The sequence below is a fragment of the Phocoena phocoena genome, chromosome 16, assembly GCF_963924675.1.
Source record: "Phocoena phocoena chromosome 16, mPhoPho1.1, whole genome shotgun sequence".
NCBI lineage: Eukaryota > Metazoa > Chordata > Mammalia > Artiodactyla > Phocoenidae > Phocoena > Phocoena phocoena.
Genome location: NC_089234.1, coordinates 13657097 through 13682578, shown reverse-complemented (window position 1 = coordinate 13682578; position 25482 = coordinate 13657097). Strand labels below are relative to the sequence as shown.

Here is a 25482-nt window from a genome sequence, read left to right as displayed (position 1 = left end):
ATCAGAATCTTGACCACCGCCTCTAGAATCTGGCTCCTGTCTACCTAGTAGACTTCCTCTCTTGCACCCCATGTTCTAGTAATATCAACTTTCTTTCAGTTTCCTCATATGTCAAGCTCCTTCCCCACTCTGGACCTTTGAATTGTTGCCCCTCTATGTGATCTATTTTACCATATATACCCTGACCTTCTAAATCCACAACTACTCAGCTTAAATATCACTTGCTGACATCAGTAGTCCACCTCCATAATCTCTTAGATCAGTACTGATAATCACTCCTCCACAGTACTGATCAAAAAAATGTATTTAAATAATTATATATTACACTGGTAATTATGTGTTTACTTCCTATCTGCCCCACTCAAATGTGACTTTATGTCTTATATCTCCAGTACAAAGCACTGGAGAGAACACAGAAAGTGCTTGACAAAGTCTCAGTTCATTGCTATCAACTCTAAAAAGCCTTTCCCCAGGACTTCCCTGGTGGCGCGGTGGTTAAGAGCCCACCTGCCAGTGCAGGGTTCACGGGTTCAATCCCTCATCCGGGAAGATCCCATATGCCGAGGAGCAACTAAGCCCATGCGCCACAACTGCTGAGCCTGTGCTCTAGAGCCCAGGAGCTGCAATTACTGAGCCCACGTGCTGCAACTACTGAGCCCACGTGCTGCAACTACTGAGCCCACGTGCCACAACTACTGAAGCCCGAGCACCTAGAGCCCGTGCTTCGCAACAGAAGTCATTGCAATGAGAAGCTTGTGTACCACAACGAAGAGTAGCCCCTGCTCGCCTCAACTAGAGAAAGCCTGCGCACAGCAACGAAGACCCAACACAGCCAAAAATTCATTAATTAACTAATTAAAAAAAATAAACGTAAGGAGTGGTGATTGTATAGCACAGAAAATACAGCCTATATATATATCTTTAAGACCTTTCCCCAAATCCTCATTTGGAATTACTTCCTCTCTTTCTTTTACACCCCAAAGTACCTCACCCCTTAATGAAAACACATTTCCCAGCATCCCTCGCATTACAGTATGTGTGTGAATGTTTACCCGCTCTAGACAGTAAGCTACGTGAAGACAATGACTATTCTTTGGTTCATTCTTCTAGCTGTTAAGTTCACATTTCTCCCCAACAATCTGTTCATAGTCAAAGAGCTAACAAGTATGTCTACTGTTGAAAAATTGTACACCACCAACAAAAAGTTAACCAAAAGGGTGGGGTGAGAATTACCTGTTTCTGGTTGAGCTGCCTTTTCTTTCTTAGCACCACTACCACTGGGGTGGGATCGCTTCCGGATCATGGACATGAGGGATCTTTAGGAGAAAGAAAAAGATCAACAGGATTAGTGGATGCCTTATGATCCAAGAAATAAAATGTATAGATTCTAAGTAATCAGTTAAAATCCAACTCTTCTCTAAGTGCATGAATATATAACTAGAATTTAAGTAGCCTACTTTCCACTTTAATAAACTGTTAAATTTTTAAGAAAGAGAAAGATGTCTCATCCCTTTACTGTGTAAAAACCAAACTAGTTACTAGGAGAAGGGGGCTGCTAACATTATTACTAATTTTATGCAGAGACATCTGCAAAGTAAAATAGATAGAGAAAACCTTTCAATATCCATATTTAAAATTCAGAAACAGCTATCTATGTAATACATTTGAGGGAGAGGGAAGGACAAAAGAATTAGGGGATGCTTTCGTAAATATCTATTTGCGAAATATGGGCATAAAAACATCTGAATCTGCACAACACAGACCAGATACTTCAGGGATAACATATATTCAGACCACTGTCTCTCTGGTCCATGTTTCAAAAATCTGTGTAAAATCCAAATCATGATAAATTTGACATGAAAATTTAAAACCTCCATATATTAAAAGACATCATAAAGAATAAAAAGAAACTCTACAAATCAATGAGAAAAAGCACACATCCAACAGAAAAAAAGGACAAAACCAAGAAACCCCATAAAAAAGGATGTCCAAATTTCCAACACACAAACAAACAGGTTCTTGACTTCTTTAGTTATTAGGAAATCACAAATAAAAGCCACATTGAGGTTTTACTACACACTCATCAAATAGGCAAGAAATTTTAAGTCTGATAATATCAAGTGTTGGTAGGTTTGTGGAGTAACAGGAATTCTCAAACTGAAGATGTATAAATTGATAGCACCACTTTAGAAAACTGTTCAGCATGAAGATAGACATATCCTATGAGCCAGTGATTCAACTTCCATATATATTACAGAAATACAAGCACTTGTGCACCAGGAAGCATGTACAGGAATGTTCATGTAGAATTTCCATAACTTCCCTGAACTGGGAATGACTCAAATGTCTATCAGTATTACAATGGATAAACACATTTTGGGACATTCATAAAGTGGGTTACGTATCAATGAGTATGAATGAACTTTGGCTACATAAAATAATATGGATGAATCTTACAAAATAATATAAAGTGAAAAGAAAAAGACACAAAGGAATACACTACAATTCCAATTATATAAAGTCATAAATGGACCGTATATGTATTTACAGTAGTTTAGGGATATGTATATAGGCAAAAAAACCCTTTTCTTTAAGAAAAGGATAAAAGGATAGGACTTGAGGGTACTAGCTTTGTTCTGTTTCTTGATTTTGATGGTGATTACGTGGATACTCATTTTATATTATTTTAAACTGTACGTAAGTTTGTGTACAATTCTACATATATATTATCGCCCCCACCAAAAAAAAAAATGAATCAAGAACTCTGAAATTCTTTCAACTACATTATAAATGTCCTCAGTGTAGTAAACTGGATTTGACAAAATACAGTCCTGAGGAAGACAAACTGGGAAGAGAGGCATAATGCTGCCTCCAGAAAAAGGGGCAACTGGATACACAGTACTATTTGCTCTGAGGACAGAACAACTTGATGTTCCTTAACCACTATCATTTTTAGGTTTTTTTTTCACTTCTTACTTCTATCTTTGGTTATATTATTAATCCCCTCCCTAATTGCCTTTTCTTAAAATTCTCACACATACTGAACAATCTCCCACAAAGCATAGCATAAAGAAAGTGCTACATCTTACTTTACCCTGTGAAGTTTCCAGGACTTACCAACTGGGAAACAATCGGTCACTGAGCTTTTAACTTCATCTAGTTTGTCTTCTTTGGGCTCATAGTGGCCCAAAATGTAATTAAATTATTTTCACAAAACTTCTAATTTGCACAGAACTTTAAAACAAGTACATTTTAATCCATAAGGTGAGGGAATTAAATGATGCAAACTTTATTTTTTCCATTCTGTCAAGTGAAGACAGAATATTCAATGTCTACTTGTTAACATTCCATAGAAGGGTGGGGTTTGGGGAGGGCTCTCACTAATCAGAGGCCTCTCCTCATTCTGTAATGATCCCATCTCTGGTTCTGAGGGGAAGTTTTGAGAATGTGTATTATTGTACACAAAGATTACAAAGCAAGAAGTTATTTGTACTGCTCAGAACAGTTGTATGTATTTACATAAATGAACTAAGAATATATGTCCAACACTGCAAACCACCTAAGTAGATAAGAGCAAGTGCTAGCTTTAAATGTTCTGAAGTATAAGTTGAAGACTGATACGGTGTCCACAGGAAAATCATCTGTAATATTAAAAAGAACTGTCAAGATGTTGCTTAGACTAAAGAGAAAGTATCAATAGATAGTGTGAGTTTCACAGGACAGATGAGAAGACCAGGACAAGACATCTGGGACCAATCATCCAAACCTCTGGCTAAAACTGCCCCAGGTGGAAAATATTCACCTTGAAATTCTTCAAGTGTTCTTCACACCCACTGTGAGGGTTAATTTATGAGTCAACTTGACTGGGTCATGGGGTACTCGGATAAATGGTCCAACATTATTCTGGGTATTTCTTTGAGGGTTCTGGATGAGATTAACATTTAAACTGGTAGCCTGAGTGACTGTCCTCCCTAATGTGGGATGGGCCTCCCTCAATCAGTTGAAGGCCTGAATACAACAAAAGGTGACCCTCCCCCAAGTAAAAGAAAATTCCTCCTGCCTGACTGCCTTGAAACTAGGATATCTGCTCTGTCCTGCTTTTGACTCAAACTGAAACACTGCCTCTTCCTGGCCTGGTGACCTTCAGACTGAAACAATGCCACAGGCTCTCCTTGGTCTCCAGCTCGCTGACTCACCCTGAAGATCCTGGGACTTGTCAGCCTCCATAGTCATGTGAACCAGTTCTTGAGAATACATTCTCTTTTTATGTATATGATGTGTATGTACACATGTACACACACACACGCACGCGCACGCACACACACACACGCACACACACACATCCTATTGGTTCTGTTTCTCTGGAGAACCCTAATACACTAATATACCCTACCCTTTCCCCATGAGCCACACCTGGCCAGGACCTGTCCTTTCACTCCATTACTACAAAATGACCAAGATAATGCCTTTTTCCTCTCTTAACTCTCTCCCATCTGTCCTCTAAGTCAAATGAGCAGGAAGAGGAGGGGAAAGCAATAAAGCCACTTAAAGAAGCCACAGGCTCTAGTCTTTTTCTTCCACTTCCACTTCTATCCATGATCTACTTCAGGGTAAAACAAACAGCTCAAGAACAAAGTTGGAAAACCCTGATTAGTGGATTCAAAGTCCATTGAAACTCAATACAAATGCAAATATATGTTTTTGACAAGAAAGTACTCCTTATCAGAAAATAAAAATCTCTTTCTACTGAGAAATTATATTTTATACTACTTAAATTCATCTTAAAATAAAAATCATTCATGTTATTCAATGAAAAATTTCTTTAACGGGCCTTATAAGAGTTCATGCTTTAGATATACATAGTCTGAGTCCTACTTTCATTTCTCAATGTGACTGCAGGATGCTTTTTGAGAAAATATTCTATTTAGGTTATACTTTACTTTTAATTCTAAGGGCTCTCAAGGTTTCAGAGACTAAAAATTAAAGGCCAACAGCAAGATTATAATCATTTTTTAATAGTTATCCCTCCTCACAGACAGAAGTGACCTTTCTTATCAAGCTCAAAATTCTAGACCTTAGAAAAAAATCAAAGTGATGAATTTCCTATTACAAATGTCAAATTCAGAATATCTCTTACAGATTTAGCTACTCAGGACAGAAAGAATTTAAAATACCTGAAATTCTTTCAGTTGACTCTTGGATCGATCACGTGTAAAAATTATTTTGCCTTACCTACTTCAGTGGCTTAAAGTAGATCTGTTAGGTTTCCGTTAGTTCAGTACTTTTATTTTTTAAATAACTGAACAAAGCATAGCTTTTCAAATTCAAGTTAGTGAGAGAAAAACATGAAAACGTTCTGGAGAAGCTCAAAATTCCTTGATCTTCCAGTTAAAGGAAATCCTAATGATATGGACTGAAGTTTTAAAACTGAAGTATCAAAAAAATTTTTTTAGATGTCTAGCTCCTTGGTTTGGAACATCCACATGAAATCTAAACATCTACAACAGAAGAATACTGTAGGCCACAAGATGTCTTTATATGTTACAAGAAAGGAATGATATACTGGCCTTCAGAAAATTCTCTGAAACACCTGCTGCTATCTTTCATACTTTTTACCACCACGCCCCTCAAAATGATGCATCTAAGCCCGTATTGCTTAAAAAGGGTACCAACAGCATAAACTTCAGTTTCTCTGACAAGGACTAACATTTGATGCAAAGGAGTCTTCCTGGACATGCTTACCGGATAGGATTTGGAGGGGGAGGAGGAAGCGGTGGTGGAGGAGGAGGTGGGGGAGGTACCGAATTCTCAGACTGGTTCACCCGTTTCTGGAGTTCATCGACTGCACAGAGAGCAAGCATTCAGAAAAGAGCTGAAATAAGCAACTTAACACCTTATATACATGTAAAGGAAAAAACAACCACTCTCAAAATCAAGTTCTTTTATAAAAGCAAAGTTAGAAATTTCAGTATGAAACTGCAGAACCCTTTAAACTTTTTATCATCAGTAAGAGAGACCTTATATATGTTACCAAAAATTTACCATCTTTTTGCTATATATACAAACTATGGAAAAGAAAAAATAAATCAAGACAATGGCTGGATGGGTGGGAAGTAAGGATTGAGAGTAGGCTGAAGAAATATTTGTTAACAATAGAATTTACTACTCAAACACTAAGAAATTGTTAATACTTGACTTTTAAAGTATACAGACCAAGAATTAATTTTAAAGATGACATTTAGTAATGAATTTTAATAGCATACTTTCCTCCTCCACTTAATCTCCTTCAAAAACTGCAAATCCTAGAGTTCTGGATTTTAACCAGACTCAGACTCTCAAGTGTTTAACTCAGAAACTTTTTGCTCTTTGGAAGAGCATTCTGGAAATATAATTTATTCATTCAAGCCATTAATGAAACAAGTTCTTACTAAGCTCCAACAATGTGAAAGAGCCTATGCTCAGTGCTGCTCATGACACAGTTCCTGACTTCAAGAAACTCAATTTGAATTTATATCACAGATGTGAATGCCTCCAATCGGGCTCTAATGGGCTACAGGTACCGCACTCAAGAATAGCTCTCCCTCTGCGCAGTCACTCTACTTTCCATGACTGACTACCCTAATGATTTGTGCATTTGTTTTTACCGTCAACACTTAAATAAGCAGTGGGGGCCAGGCTCCCTGACACCAAGAATCCTCTAGTTATTTCATATGCATGTGTCTGTTTCTCTAAAGGGAGTTTGAGATCCTCATGGACAAAAGGCATGGTTTCTTTTCTTCTACATTTTTTATAGCACCCTAGGATACTGGGTATGGCTGGGTACACACACAGCAGACAATAACAAAAAAGAATGGACTACTTCTTAATTTTAGATCAATTTCAAAAAATAAATTGTAATTCACTTTCATTGTGGATTAGAAAGCATTGAATATTTTTTAAAGGAAAAAGCCTACTTGGTTTTTCTGTACAGATTTCAAAATTCTAGTATAAAATTAACCAAAAATATGTGAAGTGAATATTGAAGCTGTTATAAAGGGAACAACCTGCCCCCTTAAATTACCTACTTTCCAACAGAAACTTATTACTTATCCCTGAGTAGTAATCCAACTCACACATTCTTGTTAAGCCTTCTAGAACTGAATGAATAAATCGTTTAAGTAACTCCTGGTGTTTTAAAAGTTTTTCCATTTAATATATATATTGTTGCCCATTTTATCGTTAGGTGTGATACTGAAAGTATTATTTCATGTGCATAATTAGACATTGAAAATGAAGGTAGTATAAACCTAAAAAGTTTAATTCTTTTTAAAAATGCACCCTAAAATGAATAAAATAAGTATTTAACGAACACTCATCTCTGAAGCCCTGAGAAATGCTGAAGTTTTGGTCTCCCCACATTAATGATATCTCCGTCTCTTAATTCTGTATGTGATGCTCATAAAGGCTGTGAGTCCAAAACAGAAGTCTAAATATTTGTGAATCACATGATTACAGCGACCATTCTAATGAATTACAATAGTCAGAAATGAAGAAATTTAAAACAAATCTTGGTATTTTTCTATAGCATTTAGTAAATGTACTGGTCATGAGAGATTCACATAGTAATAATAAGACATAATAGGCTACTCAGTGCTTTTACCGGAATGCTTTAAATTTCTAGCTTTCTCCTCAGAATTCTGATATTTCAGTTCCAATTCTTTTTTATCTTCTTCTAGAAGCTCCAGTTGCTGTTTGAGGTTGTGCATCTCTTTGCGGAGAGTTTCATTTTGTAGCTGCTCTTCTAATTTTTTGACCTATAAGTTATAAACAGACTTTTATGTGGTGACAGTTTTTCCTCTGTCAAGGAAAATAAGGGGAAAAATAAATGTTTCCCTTTTACTTTGCACTTCATAGCAAAGAGATTACAATTCATCTGAAAAACTACACAAATCCTAGGATACAGATAATACTTAAGATCACTAGCAGCAATGTAATTCAGTATAAATTTATTGAAGACTTATGTCCCAGATAATTTTTAAATGTGAGTAGAAAAAGTAAAATATTCATTTAATTTAAGTAACAAATTCATTTAAAACAGATTAACGCCTTTGTGCCCATTTTCAAAAGAAAAGCTCAGGTAATATTAAAAATTTGGTGGGACAACTTGGTAACAAATATCAAAAACCTTAAAAAAATATAAGGAAGAAAAGACCCTTGATTCAGTAATACTACTTTTAGAATTTGTGAAATAGTAAGACAAGTGTTCAAATACATTAACTAGAATGTTCTTTGTAACAGGGAAAACTTGGAAATAACCTAAATGTCCACCAATATTACTGATTTAATAAATTATAGTTATGTTCGTTAAATGAAATACTATGCAACCATTTAAAAATCACATAACCTCACTATACACTGACATGGAAATATATATTACCAAATGAAAAAAATCAGGTTATAGAGCCATATGTTTGGCATGATTCCGTTTAACCTATATTCATAAAACTACACATTTATATAAAGTTTGGATATGTACCAAAATATGGGATTTTTAACTAATCTTAATTTTCTGCTTTAGCTTTTTCTGTATTTTAAAATTTTGTTTTATTTTAATCATAAAAACAACACAGCTGTGTTTTAAAGATTGCTGAATCTGCAAGGGAACTTACAGACAGGTAAGAAATGTTTTCAACCACATACCTGAAAGATTATCCAGAATAATTGTATAGTATAGTATAATACGTTTAGAAGTACTGACTGCTATAAGTTCATTTGTAACTTTTACCTAATCTTCAGTACCTTTCCCACTACCCCAACAAGGAACATACACAACAATTTAGTCCCATCCTCAATACAATTTACTGGGCTCTTGCATGCATTATTTACTACATGAGTTAACTACAGTAGTAGAACTTTTCAGAACCAGAATTTCTAACATAAGCTAAATAAAAATAAACCTTCTTTCATTCCCTTCATTTGAAAAGGTAATTCCTGGGCTTTCCTGGTGGCGCAGTGGTTGAGAGTCCGCCTGCCGATGCAGGGGACGTGGGTTCGTGCCCCGGTCCGGGAAGATCCCACATGCCACAGAGGGGCTGGGCCTGTGAGCCATGGCCACTGAGCCTGTGCATCTGGAGCCTGTGCTCCGCAACGGGAGAGGCCACAACAGTGAGAGGCCCGCGTACCGCAAAAAAAAAAAAAAGGTAATTCCTGCATATGGGGACAAAAAAAATTCTTTCCCTTCCATCCTACTCCCCAGGCCTCTTTCCCAGGGGCAAGCACAGTTACCACGTATTCATCTAGAGGTTCTCTACATATACGCCAACATTTCTTATGGAAGAAAAAAAAATTAACTCTACCTCACAACCAACTTGGTAAAAACTCCAGGAACTTCCAAGGATTAAATGTCAATATTGTTGCTGAAAGAGACTTCGACAGGTGGTAACAAATGGCAGCTAACAGCCTTTCCTTCACAAACTAGGTACACTGTAAGTAGTATAAACACTGATGTAATTTTTCTCAAGTGGTTTCTTTAATTTGAAAGGCTTTGTTCCACCTCTTCACCTCTCCTCCTCTCTGCCTCTCTTTCTCACCCACCACGGTGACTATCCTTTCTGCCTAGCACATACAGGTAGGCTGTGTCAGCTGGAATAGCACTACTCATACAAATTGAAATAACCACTTAAGTCTTTAAACATAGATCTGTGCAAGTTTACAAAATCACAAATTTTCCCTAAGCAAATAATTACTACTAACATGGACTTTTCCTCCCTCTTTGAATAAAACCTATGCCCTCCAACAAGCTCTTTGAGACCACTACACAATACACTCTCCTAGTGCGTGTAGTCTCCCAAAACACAATCAACTCAACTTGGAAATGTGGATTTCCAAACTGCATTATCCAAGCTCTTTTTGAGTTTTATCTCTTTCCCTCGCTTCTTCTGACCCTTTGGACAGTTTAAAGATCATTATAAAGCCTACAGCAGTACATAAATTTTAGTTGGATACTATAAATTAAATTCATTTGGTAGTTATTTTTTCTAAAAGGTGAAAAGACTGGAAAGACTTAGTCACTTAGGCAAAACATGGAACTATGAGCTACTGGACTGACTCTTCTCAATCTAAGTATGTGTGTGTATTAAAACTCCAGGAGAAAATCTGGTACCTTTTGTTGATGCTCAATTCTCTCTTCTTCAAGGAGCTGTATGAGTTTTGCATTTTCATCTAAAGCTTTCAAAAGCTGCTGGTCAGGAGCAGAGTTCTGTAGCAGAAGGTGGCTTTGTCTCTTTAGCTTGTTTTGTTCAATAAACATCTGCAAAAGTTAATTATAAAAATGTATATACCAATCATTCTCACACATCTCCTCAACTGAAACTGGAACAAAAGGAAAAGTATGTGGAGTTTTTATTAAAAAGTTAAAGGCAATTTCTGAATTATAGTATAATGATTTTAGAAGTAATGATTGCTATGATTTCATTCATAACTTTTATATAATCTTTAGAACCTTTACCCTTGCCTCAGCACAGTATATATACAAGAGTTTAGTCCTACACTGCAGTTTTTAATAATTTATTATTGCTTTAAAGTACATTAATACTAACAGTAGCAGCTAATATTTATCAAGAACTTATGCCAAGTACTCTACTAAATATTTTATACACATTATTTTAATCCTTATATCAATCCTGTGAGTCGAATGTATCTGCAATGAAAAGCTAAAATGCACTAAACACTATGGGATAGATACAGTGGCAATCATTTTACATACATTTTATCATCTAATCCTTAGAACACCACCGTCAAGTAGACACTATTATTACCCCATTTTTACTAATAAGGTAACTGAGGCTCCGAGGGGTTAAGCAGCTTTCTCAAAGACACAGTGAGTAGCAAAATCAGGATTTAAACCCAGATCTGTCTGATTTATAAGCTCACGCTCTTAACCATCTGGCTAATCTCCATCCTCTGCTATCTACTAGACCTAAGATTCTGTCTTAAATTAGTTTTTCCCCAGTGACGAAAGTAGTTAACAGTAAGAGGGTAAAGAGGACAAGGAACAAGGTATATTAATATTTACTGAGCATTTTATAAAACAATTTACATATATTATTAACTTAATCTTGACAACTTTACATGATTGAAGGCAACATTCTTTTCTATTCACCCATTATTTCTTTTCCTTAATACCCTACACAAGTCAGCCAGTGAGTGATTCCAAGCATGAAATGTTTTTCAAATTCTGATATCAGGCTTATCTTACAGTAGAGCAACAACATTTTCAAGTGAAATTTACATTCTTCCTCCATCTAACACCTCATTTCTCTGTAAGAATAGGTATAGATAGAGCGTGAATGAATGTGTGCGCACGCACAAGTGCCAGGCTGGAGAAAAGTGAGACGGGAGGTGTCCACAGGCTAGGGAAGAGTAATCAGTATTACATCATAGTATCTTAAGCTTGAGATCAATGGTTTAATTGAAATGACTTATTTCAGGTTACTATTATTTTAAAAAATTATTTTTAATACATTTTTCCCTCTTAAAACTTAACTGGTTGGGGTCCCTTGCTGGTATCTTAGAAAATATCTCAGAGTCAACATGAAAGGCCAGCAAAAAGCAGCTGACGTAAGTGACATTCTCTGGCTCCCCAACAAGTGAGGCCTTTTGCCAAGAGAGCTCAGAGGCCAGGAGCAAACAGAGAGGAAGCAGTCAGCGAGGTTGACCAGGACAGAGGTGGGAGCTCAGCACTAAGACAATGCAGGGCACAGGTGACCATCAATGCCAAGGGTGCTTTATTACTCTCCCTGCACTGCTTCTCTGTACTCTGGTTCTCTCTTGGGAAAAGGGATAGATCTCCTTTTCTGTGTAACACTAGGAACACTTGCTTAACTTTACATGATTATAAATTATCTCAACTCTGTTATTCTGGAGAGAAAAGAATAAAGATATGTCTTAGGGGTGCTAACAACATGAATTTCTTTTGCAAAACCCTGTAACAATCCCTAAATTACAATATAAGATGAAAAGAATGTACAGAAAAGAGATTCCTTTCAATAATAATGGTAACTTGAAAAATATTAGTCACTAGACTACCTTTTACAGACTTTAAGATACTAAAATAAAACACTAAATAATGCTTTTTCTAAGTTGTATTTAAAGAAAATTCAGTTACCAAACACTAATGAATTTGGTTTTTAGCTACAGTAAGAACTTGTTGGTTAGAGTTATTAAGTTGGTCCCTTACCAGACAAATAACATCATTGGTATCAGAATTTCAGAGAAATTCTCCTAAATCTTTTCAAAGAATGAGAAGAAAATGTTGTGTTATTAATAATTCATTTTTTCCAAAATGACATTAAAATATCATCATCTGAGTTGTCTGAAAACAACACGAATTACATAATAGTTTCACAGTATATTGGGACTACATGTTGAAAAAGGTATCCACACCATTAAACAGAGAAAAGAAAAACTACACTAAATAGCAAAAACTATATACTCAAAAAGTACAGGGAAGTCATCAAAAATTGAAATTATGTTGAGGAAATACAAAAACTTAACATAGCTAGGCAGACAACTCGTTGTTTCTTCCTTGTGGGGGATCATGTTTTTGATTTCAGGGTTTTTTTTTTTTTTTATTCATTTATTTATGGCTGCACTGGGTCTTGGTTGCTGCCCGCAGGCTTTCTCTAGCTGTGGCAAGTGGGGGCTACTCTTCGTTGTGGTGCGCAGGCATCTCATTGTGGAGGCTTCTTGTTGCAGAACACAGGCTCTAGGCATGGAGGCTTCGTTAGTTGTGGCACATGGGCTCAGTAGTTGTGACATGTGGGCTCAGTAGTTGTGGCACGTGGGCTTAGTTGCTCCACAGCATGTGGGATCTTCCGGACCAGGGCTCAAACCTCTGTCCCCTGCATTGGCAGGCGGATTCTTAACCACTGCACCACCAGGGAAGTACTGGTTTTGGTTTTTAATTGGACAAGTGTGAACAGAATTAGGAAGAAATGTTCAATTTTTAATTTACACATTTGAGAATTGTTTGTATGTTTACAAGGTATATATCTTCCTTTTGTAACTAAAAAGGTAAACTAAATTAACTTCAAAAATTGATTTCTGAGCAGAAGCAAGAAGAAATGCAATCCTGCAGCCTGTGAAACTAAAACCACATTCACAGAAACACAGACAAGATGAAAAGGCAGAGGGCTATGTACCAGATGAAGGAACAAGATAAAACCCCTGAAAAACAACTAAATGAAGTAGAGATAGGCAACCTTCCAGAAAAAGAATTCAGAATAATGATAGTGAAGATGATCCAGGACCTCAGAAAAAGAATGAAGGCAAAGATCAAGAAGATGCAAGAAATGTGTAACAAAGACCTAGAATTAAAGAACAAACAAACAGAGATGAGCAATACAATAACTGAAATGAAAACTACACTAGAAGGAATCAACAGCCGAATAACTGAGGCAGAAGAGCAGATAAGTGACCTGGAAGACAGAATGGTGGAATTCACTGCTGCGGAACAGAATAAAGAAAAAAGAATGAAGAAATGAAGACAGCCTAAGAGACCGCTGGGACAACATTAAACGCCATTCGCATTATAGGGGTCCCAGAAGGAGAAGAGAGAAAGAGAAAGGACCAGAGAAAATATTTGAAGAGATTATAGTTGAAAACTTCCCTAACATGGGAAAGGAAATAGCCACTCAAGTCCAGGAAGCTCAGCGAGTCCCATACAGGATAAACCCAAGGAGACACACGCCAAGACACATAGTAATCAAATTAGCAAAAATTAAAGACAAAGAAAAATTATTGAAAGCAGCAAGGGAAAAACGACAAATAACATACAAGGGAACTCCCATAAGGTTAACAGCTGATTTCTCAGCAGACACTCTACAAGCCAGAAGGGAGTGGCATGACATGTTTAGAGTGTAGGGAAGAACCTACAACCAAGATTACTCTACCTGGCAAGCATCTCATTCAGATTCAATGGAGAAATCAAAAGCTTTACAGACAAGCAAAAGCTAAGAGAATTCAGCACCACCAAACCAGCTCTACAACAAATGCTAAAGGAACTTCTCTAAGTGGGAAACACAAGAGAAGAAAAGGACCTACAAAAACAAACTGAAACCAATTAAGAAAATGGTGATAGGAACATACATATAAATAATTACCTTAAACTTGTATGGATTAAATTTTCCAACCAAAAGACACAGGCTTGCTGAATGTATACAAAACCAAGACCCATCTATATGCTGTCTACAAGAGACCCACTTCAGACCTAGGGACACATACAGACTGAAAGTGAGGGGATGGAAAAAGATATTCCATGCAAATGGAAATCAAAAGAAAGCTGGAGTAGCAATACTCATATCAGATAAAATAGACTTTAAAGAATGTTACAAGAGACAAGGAAGGACACTACATAATGATCAAGGGATCAATCCAAGAAGAAGATATAACAATTATAAATATAGATGCACCCAACATAGGAGCACCTCAATACATAAGGCAACTGCTAACAGCTATAAAAGAGGAAATCGACAGTGAACAAATAATAGTGGGGGGGACTTTAACACCTCACTTACACCAATGGACAGATCATCCAAAATGAAAATAAACAAGGAAACAGAAGCTTTAAATGACACAACAGACCAAATAGATTTCACTGATATTTATAGGACATTCCATCCAAAAACAACAGATTACACTTTCTTCTCAAGTGCACACAGAACACTCTCCAGGATAGATCACATCTTGGGTCACAAATCAAGCCTCAGTAAATTTAAGAAAACTTAAATCATATCAAGCATATTTTTTGACCACAACGCTTTGAGATTAGAAATGAATTACAGGGAAAAAAACGTAAAAAACACAAACACATGGAGGCTAAACAATACGTTACTAAATAACCAAGAGATCACTGAAGAAATCAAAGAGGAATTCAAAAAGTACCTAGACACAAATGACAATGAAAACACGACGATCCAAAACCTATGGGATGCAGCAAAAGCAGTTCTAAGAGGTAATTTTATAGCTATACAAGCCTACCTCAAGAAACAACAAAAATCTCTAATAAACAATCTAACCTTACACCTAAAGGAACTAGAGAAAGAAGAACAAACAAAACCTAAAGTTAGCAGAAAGAAAGAAATCAAAAAGATCAGAGCAGAAATAAATGGAATAGAAACAAAGAAAACAATACCAAAGATCAATAAAACTAAAAGCTGGTTCTTTGAAAAGATAAACAAAATTGATAACCCATTAGCCAGACTCATCAAGAAAAAGAGGAAGAGGACTCAAATCAATAAAATTAGAAATGAAAAAGGAGAAGTTACAACAGACACCGCAGAAATACAAAGCATCCTAAGAGACTACTACAAGCAACTCTATGCCAATAAAATGGACAAAGTGGAAGAAATGGACGAATTCTTAGAAAGGTATAAACTTCCAAGACTGAACCAGGAAGAAACAGAAAATATGAACAGACCAATTACAAGTAATGAAATTGAAACTGTGACTAAAAATCTTGCAACAAACAAAAGTCCAGGACCAGAGGGCTTCACAGATGAATTCTATCAAAGATTTAGAGAAGAGATAACATCCATCCTTCTCAAACTCTTACAAAAAATTGCAGAGAGGGCTTCCCTGGTGACGCAGTGGTTGAAAGTCCGCCTGCCGATGCAGGGGATACGGGATTGTGCACAGGTCCAGGAAGATCCCACGTGCTGTGGAGTGGCTGGGCCTGTGAGCCATGGCCACTGAGCCTGCGCGTCCAGAGCCTGTGCTCCGCAATGGGAGAGGCCACGACAGTGAGAGGCCCGCGTACTGCAAAAAAAAAAAAAAAAAAAAAATTGCAGAGGAAGGAACACTCCCAAACACGTTCTATGAGTCATCATCCTGATAACAAAACTAGACAGAGATACTACAAAAAAAAATTAAAGACCAATAACACTCATGAATATAGATGCAAAAATCCTCAACAAAATACTAGCAAACAGAATCCAACAACACATTAAAAGGATCATACACCATGATCAAGTGGGATTTATCCCAGGGATGCAAGGATTCTTCAATATATGCAAATCGATCAATGTGATACACCATATTAACAAACTGAAGGATAAAAACCATATGATCATCTCAATAGATGCAGAAAAAGCTTTCGACAAAATTCAACGCCCATTTATGATAAAAACTCTCCAGAAAGTGGGCATAGAGGGAACCTACCTCAACATAATAAAGGTCATATACGACAAACCCACAGCAAACATCATTCTCAATGGTGAAAAACTGAAAGCATTTCCTCTAAGATCAGGAACGAGACAAGGATGTCCATTCTCACCACTATTATTCAACATAGCTTTGGAAGTCCTAGCCATGGCAATCAGAGAAGAAAAAGAAATAAAAGGAATACAAATTGGAAAAGAAGAAGTAAAACTGTCACTGTTTGCAGATGACGTGATGCTATACATAGAGAATCCTAAACAGGCCACCAGAAAACTACAAGAGCTAATCAGTGAATTTGGTAAAGTTGCAGGATACAAAAATAATGCACAGAAATCTCTTGCATTCCTATACACTAATGATGAAAAATCTGAAAGAGAAATTAAGGAAACACTCCCATTTACCACTGCAACAAAAAGAATAAAATACCTAGGAATAAACCTACCTAGGGAGACAAAAGACCTATATGCAGAAAACTGTAAGACACTGATGAAAGAAATTAAAGATGGTACAAACAGATGGAGAGATCTACCATGTTCTTGGGTTGGAAGAATCAATATTGTGAAAACGACTATACTACCCAAAGCAATCTACAGATTCAATGCAATCCCTATCAAATTACCAGTGGCATTTTTTACAGAACTAGAACAAAAAATCTTAAAATTTGTATGGAGACACAAAAGACTCCGAATAGCCAAAGCAGTCTTGAGGGAAAAAAATGGAGCTGGAGGAATCAAGACTTCCTGACTTCAGACTATACTACAAAGCTACAGTAATCAAGACAGTATGGTACTGGCACAAAAACAGAAATATAGATCAATGGAACAAGATAGAAAGCCCAGAGATAAACCCATGCACCTATGGTCAACTAATCTATGACAAAGGAGGCAAGGACAGACAATGGAGAAAAGACAGTCTCTTCAATAAGTGGTGCTGGGAAAACTGGACAGCTACATGTAAAAGAATGAAATTAGGACACTCCCTAACACTATACACAAAAATAAACTCAAAATGGATTAAAGACCTAAATGTAAGACCAGACACTATAAAACTCTTAGAGGGAAACATAGGAAGAACACTCTTTGCCATAAATCACAGCAAGATCTTTTTTGACCCACCTCCTAGAGTAATGGAAATAAAAACAAAAATAAACAAATGGGACCTAATGAAACTTCAAACCTTTTGCACAGCAAAGGAAACCATAAAGAAGATGAAAAGACAACCCTCAGAATGGGAGAAACTATTTGCAAATGAATCAACAGACAATGGATTAATCTCCAAAATATATAAATAGCTCATGCAGCTCAATATTAAAAAAACAAACAACCCAATCCAAGAATAGGCAGAAGACCTAAATAGACATTTCTCCAAAGAAGATATACAGATGGCCAAGAAGCACATGAAAAGCTGCTCAACACCACTCATTATTAGAGAAATGCAAATCAAAACTACAGTGAGGTATCACCTCACACCAGTTAGAATGGGCATCATCAGAAAATGTACAAACAACAAATGCTGGAGAGTGTGTGGAGAAAAGGGAACCCTCCTGCACTGTTGGTGGGAATGTAAACTGATACAGCCACTATGGAGAACAGTATGTAGGTTCCTTAAAAAACTAAAAATAAAATTACCATATGATCCAGCAATCCCACTACTGGGCATATACCCTGAGAAAACCGTAATTCAAAAAGACACATGCACCCCAATGTTCATTGCAGCACTATTTACAATAGCCAGGTCATGGAAGCAACCTAAATGCCCATCAGCAGAGGAGTGGATAAAGAAGATGTGGTACATATATACAATGGAATATTACTCGGCCATAAAAAGGAACAAAATTGGGTCATTTGTTGAGACGGATGTATCTAGAGACTGTCATACAGAATGAAGTAAGTCAGAAAGAGAAAAACAAATATCGTATATTAACGCATGTATGTGGAACCTAGAGAAATGGTACAGATGAACTGGTTTGCAGGGAAGAAGCTGAGACACAGATGTACAGAACAAACGTATGGACACTAAGGGGGGAAAGCGGTGGGGGGGGAGGGGGTGGTGGTGGGATGAACTGGGAGATTGGGATTGACATGTACACACTTATGTGTATAAAACTGATGACTAATAAGAACCTGCTGTATAAAAAAATAAATAAAATTAAAAAATTTAAAAAAAGAAAAGCACTGTCAAATACTCAAAGTTTGGCAAAATGAAAATAGGAAAAAAAAATTGATTTCTACAGCTCTACACTGTACACTCCAACAGGGCAAGGATCATATTTGCTTTCTTCACCATTATATTCCCACTATCTACACACTGCCTGGCTTACCAGATGTTTGCTGAATGGACTAAAGAACAAAATGCAAAAGTGGTACTTCTCTGGTTAAGCTAAGTCGTGTAGTTATCTGTTGAAAACCTGAGAATCTGTAAACCGTGAAAAGGGAAGATATACTAGTTCTTATCTAGCTTTATCTTTTCTTCTCACTACTGTGTAGATCAAACCTAGATATTGTACAATCATTGAGCACTGTTGCAAATACTTATGCTACCAGTAATGTAAGTGCCACCACTCTTGCTTTCCCTCCTCAAACTTCTCTCTCCTCATTCTGGGTTAACATGTCAGTATTATTGTTTCCACCAATCACTACCAAGTAGATGGCAGACTGAATCATTTATTCTTTTTTTTTTTTCCTGGCCACGGCCATTCTACAAACAAGAAATGGAAAACTGAAAATGTCTCTCAAAATAAGACCCTAGCATTCAGGTCAAAATCAGCCAACATTTTCAGTTTTGCAATGGAGGCATCTTCACATTATCTCTAGTCTCCCTCCCCTCAACCATTTATTTAGTTCCTTTTTTTTTTTTTTGCTGTACGCAGGCCTCTCACTGTTGCGGCCTCTCCCGTTGCGGAGCGCAGGCTCGGCGGCCATGGCTCACGGGCCCAGCCGCTCCGCGGCACGTGGGATATTCCCGGACCGGGGCACGAACCCGTGTCCCCTGCATCGGCAGGCGGACTCTCAACCACTGCGCCACCAGGGAAGCCCAAGTTCCATTATTTATGTATGCTGCAGCTTTTTCCAAAGGGCTCTTACACACTTCAATTTTTTTTTCTTCCTTCCAGGAAATAAGAGAACAATACTTACTCACCTTTCATTAAACTCTCTGAGTAAAATGAATCGTAATATTTGAAATCAGATCCTCTCGGCCTAAATCTTTTGTATAATTCATTGCTAGCACAGCTACATTCAAGTACAGAAAAACTCCTGCACAAAACCATAATCTGATCTTCAAATGTCATTCCCATAACCCCATGCTTTGTCTTCCTTCTACACCTTGGATACGTCCACCTAAGAATGTTTTATATTTCCTTAGCTACTTTCCTTGAACCTACAGTATGCACACAGATTCAAAATATTTACACATGATGGAAATCTCATGCAGATCAGCTCCATATCATGAGCTGTTACAGTTCAGCCAACTGGTGCCTCATCATTTCCCTGGAAACCAGTCCCAGAGCCATGGAATACCCAATAACCACATGGCAACAAAGTTAAGGCCAGAACATGAGAAGCTCAAAGCTTATCTCTAACATGAGAGGCAAGTCATTACTCTGGTGAAAGGCTCAGATAATGGATGTGTAACATGACAATGTTCCACAGCAAGCAGAAGAATCAACTCACATAATGAGAGCACTGAATAGCAGCTGAAGAGAAATACTAATACCATGATATTGTTATTTCAGATGGTATACTGAGATGTAACCTAGATTCTTGAGGTCTTGAGGCTACTGGAAACATGCAAAAATCCTGTACTCAAGCTGGACCTTCCCTCACAAGTTATGGGATGGGTATCCCTAAATATAATTTCTTTCCCCGACATACCATTTTATAGTTTACAAAATTCTTTTGAAAAATTGTGCCATTTGATTTTAAAATCCACTTGGTTAGGTTAGTAACATCACCCATTTTATAGATGGTGAAAGTGAAGCCCAAAGAGGCTAAGGGACTGCTAATAACTGCTAGTAACATACAGCTACTAACTGAATGACATGGCCAAAATTTAAACCCAGATCTTCTGACACGAAGTTCAATGAATTTGATACTCTTCCATAGCTCCCTAAATCAGGTGATCCGTAATTCAAAGTGACTGCTTATTCAACCTCAAAAAATATTTTTATGTGTCATCTGCAAAGTTCTTTAAAATAAAATACGAAGTCTCTACAAGATATTTACCTCTTGTGCAAACGACTCTGCTTTCTTTCGAAGGTCCTTCTCCAGTTCCAAGTTCACTTGCATTTCCTCATACTCTTCTACTGCTAGCATGGACACTTGAGAAGACAAGGAAAAGAAAATGGCCAACACGCCACACAGATTATCAGGAATACGGATGAAAAATGGTGACGAAAGATTCCTTATTCAGGCATATAAGCACCCACATTCATTGCTGGTTGGAGTATAAATTGGTAAGACCTTTTTAGAGGGCAACTTGGCAATATGAATCTAAAATCTAAAACTATTCATACCCTTTGACTCAACAATTCCACTTTTAGGAATGTATTTATTCTTCTAAAAGAGTAAATCATGAACATATACAGAGATTTAATTGCAAGGGTGCTCTGTGCATCATTGCTGAAAACAGTGAAATAATCTAGATGGTCTAACACTGAAGGATCAGTTAAGTAAAGTATGCTGTGTACAAGAAATATTCTGTCATCAAAATTACATTGTAGAGGCATATTTACTGAATGGAAAGACATTCATGATATGTTTTTAAAATAAGTTCATTTTTGTTTTTTAAAAGCCACATACAAAACACGTTAACAAGGATTTCACTGAAGAGGAAACACGTGAAAGGCCAATTACCATCTGCATTAGTAACCAAGGAAAAGGAAAGTAAAACCATAGCTACCTTTTTATACTCACCAAAGAGGCAATTGGCAAAAATTTTAAAGTATAGCTATATCAAGCTGGGAGAGAATACAGAACAATGGAAACAAATACACTGTTAACAGGAGTATAAACTTATAGATCTACTTTAAAAATAATTTGGCATTATGTAGTGAAGTTGAAGATAAAATTTTACCTTTGGCATATATCTTAGTGAAACTCTTGGATATGTGCACCAGAAGACATGTATAAGAATTTTCATAACAGCATGACTTGGAATAGCAAAAATAACTGGAAAAAACTCAAACATTCACCAAATGGATACTGGATAAATGAATTTTGGTATAGACATTGAATGAAATATTATACAGCAGTGAAAATAAACATACCACAGCAATACCCTTCAACATGATGAACCGGACAAACACAAAAAGCAGCAGAAGGACATATGCAAAATGATATCATTTATATAAAGTTCAAAAACATGCAAAATTAACCAATATGCTGTTTAGGGATATATATATATCTGACAAAACTATAAATAAAAGCAATGATAAAAGTCCAAGGAAGGAACACAAGTAGAGACTGATGTTCAGGGGCTTGTAAAGCACCAATGGGCACAAAAGGTATTTCTTTTGTTGGTATTTTATTTATACTCCATATACATTATAAGCATATTTAATAAACAACTCAATGTACATATATAGGTTTTCTGATTGAAATATAGTCGATGCACAATATCATATGTTATAGGTGTACAATATAGTGATTCACAATTTTTAAAGGTTATGCTCCATTTACAGTTACTATAAAATATGGACTACATTTCCTGTGTTGTACAATATACCCTTGTAGCTTATTTTATACATAATAGCTTGTACCTCTTAGTCCCCTACCCATAAGTTGCCCCTCCCCCCTTTCCTCTCCTGGAAGAATAAACACTAAAATGTTAATAGTGCTTATCTCTGGACTGTAAGGGTTGAGTTTTTTTTTTTTACTTTTCCCGTATAAATCTATACTTTCCACCAAAAAATATGTTATTTGAATAAAAAGAAAAAATGTAGATATGTAAGTTATTTCAAAGTGTTCTGCATGTTTATAAAGAAGAGAAACAGCCTTAGATCCATATGGGCCCAGAGTCAGAGCTTTGAATTAAAGAATCATTGTGGACAGAAATCTTCAAAGGGACGATACTGTCAAATAGGAGCAACATGAATTCTTTCCTACTTTTTGATATTCTGTGACCTATTCTGTTAAATAATGATGTAGACGGGACAGAGGGAGTGATGACACCATTACCAACTAGGAACCACATAGGTGGACAGCACACTAGTCTCTCCACTGGCTTCCAGCAAGGCACTTTCAATCCTGAGCTGAGTTATGTCAATAAAAACCTTTAAAAAGGCTCTCTTAATGGCAGCTTTCACAAACTGTTCCTCCAGGGCACTTCAGTCCTAACTGATTAAGGACTGGTTTGCTGCGTAATGACATAGAATTTCAAACTCTGTACTCGGTCAATCTACTGCCTCCTCAGAGGAAAGACTAATAGTCTTACTCAAGTAAAGCAATGAAGTGGTGGTTTGTAATGTGAATTACAGGTCCCTGAGAGCTAAACGATTTTCAAACCTATCTAAAAAAAAAAAAGAAATTTCACAAAGAAAACAAAGAAGATTATGACTATCTGAAGCCCTGGGCAAGATAATTAACTTTCTATTCTATGTCCAAAACACTATAATAAAAAGTGAATTTTCATATGACCTGGCCCTCTTGGATTCTGAGAGAAATTCGTTTGGTCCTAGTCATGTATTTATTTATATAATCTCTCTCTGCCTAGATAAGGGTCTCCCTGAAGGCAAGGTCCATGATATTAACCTCTGCAGAGCCCTCTGTTTCTAGCACAGTGCATCACGACTGAAAATTCTTCTACACCATTTCTATCTTCTTAAATGCATAAAAGGCAGAGGAAATGTTACAACCTAGTGCATCTCCCACAGTTAGCTACAAGGTCCTTTATTTACTAAAAAAAAAATCTCAATTCATGAATGACACAAAGATGGAGAACTGCCACCAATAACAATAGGGAAGGCCCTGGGTCTGAAAGGCTTCCTTTTAGTGTTTAGTGAAAGACAGTGGGCTGAGGGAAAAAAGGAGAACAAAAAGCATAGTAAGTCCCCTCCTTTAAGAATTATGTTTGCAGAACTGCACTTTGCTCCTTTGCCCTAAACCAGGGGACATAAGAAATGGTCCCATGAGACTTGATGCTGTGTTTTATGACAAGTATGACGGAATCAAATTACACAGAATTTTCTCTAGAAGTAGCCTCTGGAGAAAGTTCCTTCTCACCATGAGACCAGGTCTGCTTCTCCTGACCAACAGGTAAATTTTTATGTGATTCATAAAAATGATCATGAATCTCTCATCACTCTGGCTCCTAGAGAGCTCAGAGCCAGACTTCAGGCACACAGGCAGGAAATGTGCAAGAACTCAGAGTAAGTAATAAGCACTTTGTACATTAACATATATTCTCACTTTCCCTTTGTCCCATTTTCCATAGCCTCTTAATTTAAAATTTTTTCGTATAATGTTGCATGTATTTATGTAGATATCCTAATCTCTTCTTGATCGAGGAGAAGTTTACCAATTAACCTACCAGATATATAAACACTGAGGGGATAGCCAATATGGCCACGGTCCCAAGATATATGTAGAACAAAAGAGTATTTAGGTTTGAAGTTTCAAAATGAGTGGGTCATGAATTCCTCAAGCAAAAGCACTTTTAAATGTCCCCAGACTCTCAGGTAGGTGGAAAAAGAGCAGGAATGAGAGAGTCTCATTGCTAGAAGTCAGGAAAACACAATATAGAAGATTTTTGCTACAAGGATCTTTAGACACCAGTATGAAACAACACAAAATATATATAAACAAAATAAATTACATATATATTTGAGGGAAAAGACTGGAAATACATACCTCTATTGCATTTTTCTAAGACTTTTCTCTGTTCAAGAACTTCCGAATTTAAAACATCTTTTTCTTGTTTAACTTTATTTACCTAAAAATGTGATATTTTGAGGGGAGAAAACATCCAAAATTGTAAAACATGATATATGATGATGTGTGATACTTAAATTGCTGTTCAACTTTCAACACGATGTTACATTAAAGCAGTAATTGGCTTCACTGTGCTAGGCTTCTATCAAAATGTTTTTAAAGCCTCAAAGTAACTAATTTAGGATGTACATCTGGAACTTCTTTACATATTCCAAATAGTACTGGCATTGGTCCCTAAATATGGCAGTGTTCTAGCCGTCCAGTGTAAATGATTGACATTTTTAATGCAAAAATCCAATTAGACTGCACCCGGAAAATACTTGAATCATTTAATCAGAGAGCCAATATTCAATTTTGGTATTCATTTTAAACTCTGATGACATTTGGCTTAAGTAAAACATACATAAATTTTTAAAATAAAAAAGACTTTGAACTTTGACTTTTGGCTTAAACAAAATACATATGAAAATCTCCCCCCACACAAAACTTAAATTTCTGAAATAATTTTTGGCATCTATCAATAGGAAAAAAGAATATCATAGTATAGTTTTAAAAAAAAGAATGTAAAGTTACATGTACCAAGTGGATAAATCTCAAAAGCTTTATGTTGAATTAAAAAAGCAGGTTTATATAGTTTAAAACACTCAAAATACTAGGTATTGTAGTAAAAATGTAAATATATGCATTGAAATGATAAAAAGTTCAGAATAACGGTTGTTTAAGGAAACAGTGCAGGGAGTGAGGAGAATGCAGTTAGGGAGAGATGCACACGGGTTTCAATACTATGCTAATGTTTTATGTATTAAACTACATAGTAGGCATATGGAGGTTCGTTATTTTGTTTTTTACACTTTTCAGATGTGTGAAATAGTCATAATAAAAATGACTTCTGAAATGGCTTCCAATAACACCTCTAAGTGGGAGGGGAGAGAATCATCAATAAATAATTTTAATTGAGGATTGGAATGCATCAAAATGTCTTTCTTTCTCTCCTATGGTTATACTCAAGAAACAAGCTACAGTAATGGTTCCTGAAAGGGACCCTGAATCCAACAGCATTTCCATATGGTCTGTGAACTGGTTTCCTTTAGTATAAGCTATATCGTTGTTTTTGGTTTAAATTAGTAACCAGTATACAGTTCAATGCTTCTAGAATGTCATCATCCTTCTTCCCACTCACACTTACTGCCACAATAAGTAAAAGCAACTGGGGCTGGGAGGTTGGTGGTCACGGCTTTCCAACCTTTTTCACATTATGGCCTTAAGAATATGTGTATGGGAACTGGGGTAACTGAAAGAGGCTGCTCACTGAAGGGGTCAATACCCTGGCATACCTGTAAGCCATTTGAAGGATATC

At 36.6% G+C, this 25482-nt stretch overlaps 1 protein-coding gene across 1 annotated transcript in view; it reads right to left on the bottom strand.

Annotated features, from left to right (window-relative positions):
• Window positions 1–25482, bottom strand: part of SHTN1 (shootin 1) — an 85495-nt gene that overhangs the window by 33264 nt on the left and 26749 nt on the right. Inside the window, exons 6-11 of the mRNA XM_065894242.1 lie at window positions 24045–24126; window positions 20421–20515; window positions 10142–10288; window positions 7640–7793; window positions 5743–5842; window positions 1234–1316 (exon numbers count right to left, since the gene is read on the bottom strand). Of these exons, the coding sequence (XP_065750314.1) occupies window positions 1234–1316; window positions 5743–5842; window positions 7640–7793; window positions 10142–10288; window positions 20421–20515; window positions 24045–24126 (661 nt within the window). The remainder of the gene's footprint in view (window positions 1–1233; window positions 1317–5742; window positions 5843–7639; window positions 7794–10141; window positions 10289–20420; window positions 20516–24044; window positions 24127–25482) is intronic.